Below are 1,539 nucleotides of genomic sequence, written 5' to 3'. Positions count from 1 at the left end.
CGCTACCACTTCATCTAGTTAGTTTGCTCTATATCTATGGAGATTAGGGCTGAAGGAAAAACAAACTTGCAAAAACAAAAATGCTTAAATTGACAAAAATCACTTGTCGGTTTAGGTTGGAATCGATCAATTTGGTGGTTTCACTTTAAAATTTCAACTTTTTTAAAAGAAAAAACCAAAAACTTCCAATTGTATTCGAGTTTGGCAAATAACCAAAGTAAATTGAACCAACCAATTATGAATCTATAATAATACTCAAGATAATTTTCAAATTGGATTGGTGGTATGGTTGGTGTTCGATCACCCCTCGTGGAATAATATACAATTATCTTAAATTTGTATAATATATACAATTCTCTAATCAATGTACAATCCAGAAAATTTAAAAAGAAAAAAAAATTGGGGAAGAAGAAGAAGAAGAAATCAATCTAAGCTGCCACACAATTACGACAAATAGGGCACGTAAATTTCTTGCTAAACCAGACATCAATACAATCCGAATGAAAAAAATGGTTACACTCCGGCAACGCCTGGCAGTTTTCTCCGGCCAAAAACTCCTCCAAACATATCGCACATTCCTCCTCGCTCCTCCTCCTCACCATTTTCTCGCTCCCAAACCTCACCGTCGGCGGCAACTTCTCCGCCCGCCTCAACCGCCTCTCCTCCGCCATTGCCGCCTCCACGTCTCCGGCACCTCCTCCGCTGCGCCGGACGTCGAGGAACCACTGGAGGAAGCCGCTGAGGACATGGAAGAGGAAGAGGAAGAAGAGGATTATGGAGAAGGAGAAGATAATGGAGGTTCGGAGGTCTAGAGTTACGGTGTAGTGGACGACCGGGAGAGATGGAGATTCAGGGACCATCGTCTCCATGGGGAAGAGGAGTGTCAGTAATGGATCCGTCATTGTTGAGAAGCTTCAATTTTCTGAGTTGGCTATGGAGGATTTTTCTGTTTTTGTTTACGAAGATGGAGAACAAAGGAATTTGGGATTTGGGGAGGTCTGTTTATAGGGATTTGCCAAAATTGAGTTCAACCAATCATATCAAAATTGTCTAAAAAAAACAGAATTTTGGATAATTACTAAACAAGTTTGTTAATTACATCATTTAATTTTGATAAGTTCTTTTTTTTTTTTCCTTTGGTTGCTTGGTTGTCATCTTATTAAGAGTACATAGACATACTTTATGCCAAAATTTATTACAAGTTTAATAATGTAATTTGTCTTTGTTGGGGTTAATTTCAGGTTGGGTTCACTCACATGTTTAAAAAAAAAAACATTGAATGTGTTTTAAATTTATTAGCATTTATCCATCTAAGTTTTTAAAGGTAATCGGTAACTTATCAATGCTTAAACTTAAATTTAGGATACTTGTATGTGTGTGCCTTATTGTTGGATATGGTTTGTTAAATGGATAAAGAGATGCCCTTGACTTCTTTAATTTTTTAGACTAGATGATGGGACTAATAAAATTGTTGGTAAATAAACATGAAGTTCATTGAATATGGTTTTTAGGTTCAAATCTTTATTCATTATTATGTAA

The 1,539-nt window shown here is 36.5% G+C and overlaps 1 protein-coding gene across 1 annotated transcript; it reads right to left on the bottom strand.

The window, feature by feature from the left end:
- Positions 1–312: 312 nt before the first annotated feature.
- LOC150030256 (RING-H2 finger protein ATL39-like) lies at positions 313–987 on the bottom strand. Its single transcript, XM_090309899.1, has one exon. It carries the CDS (start codon positions 900–902, stop codon positions 429–431), a length of 474 nt encoding a protein of 157 aa, XP_090166025.1. The 5' UTR covers positions 903–987; the 3' UTR covers positions 313–428.
- Positions 988–1,539: the final 552 nt, after the last annotated feature.

This window comes from Benincasa hispida, unplaced genomic scaffold, assembly GCF_027475165.1.
Source record: "Benincasa hispida cultivar pf3 unplaced genomic scaffold, pf3_genome.v1.1 HicScf393, whole genome shotgun sequence".
Lineage (NCBI taxonomy): Eukaryota > Viridiplantae > Streptophyta > Magnoliopsida > Cucurbitales > Cucurbitaceae > Benincasa > Benincasa hispida.
Note: the sequence above shows the minus strand (reverse complement) of the source record. Positions and strands in the feature narration are given on the sequence as shown.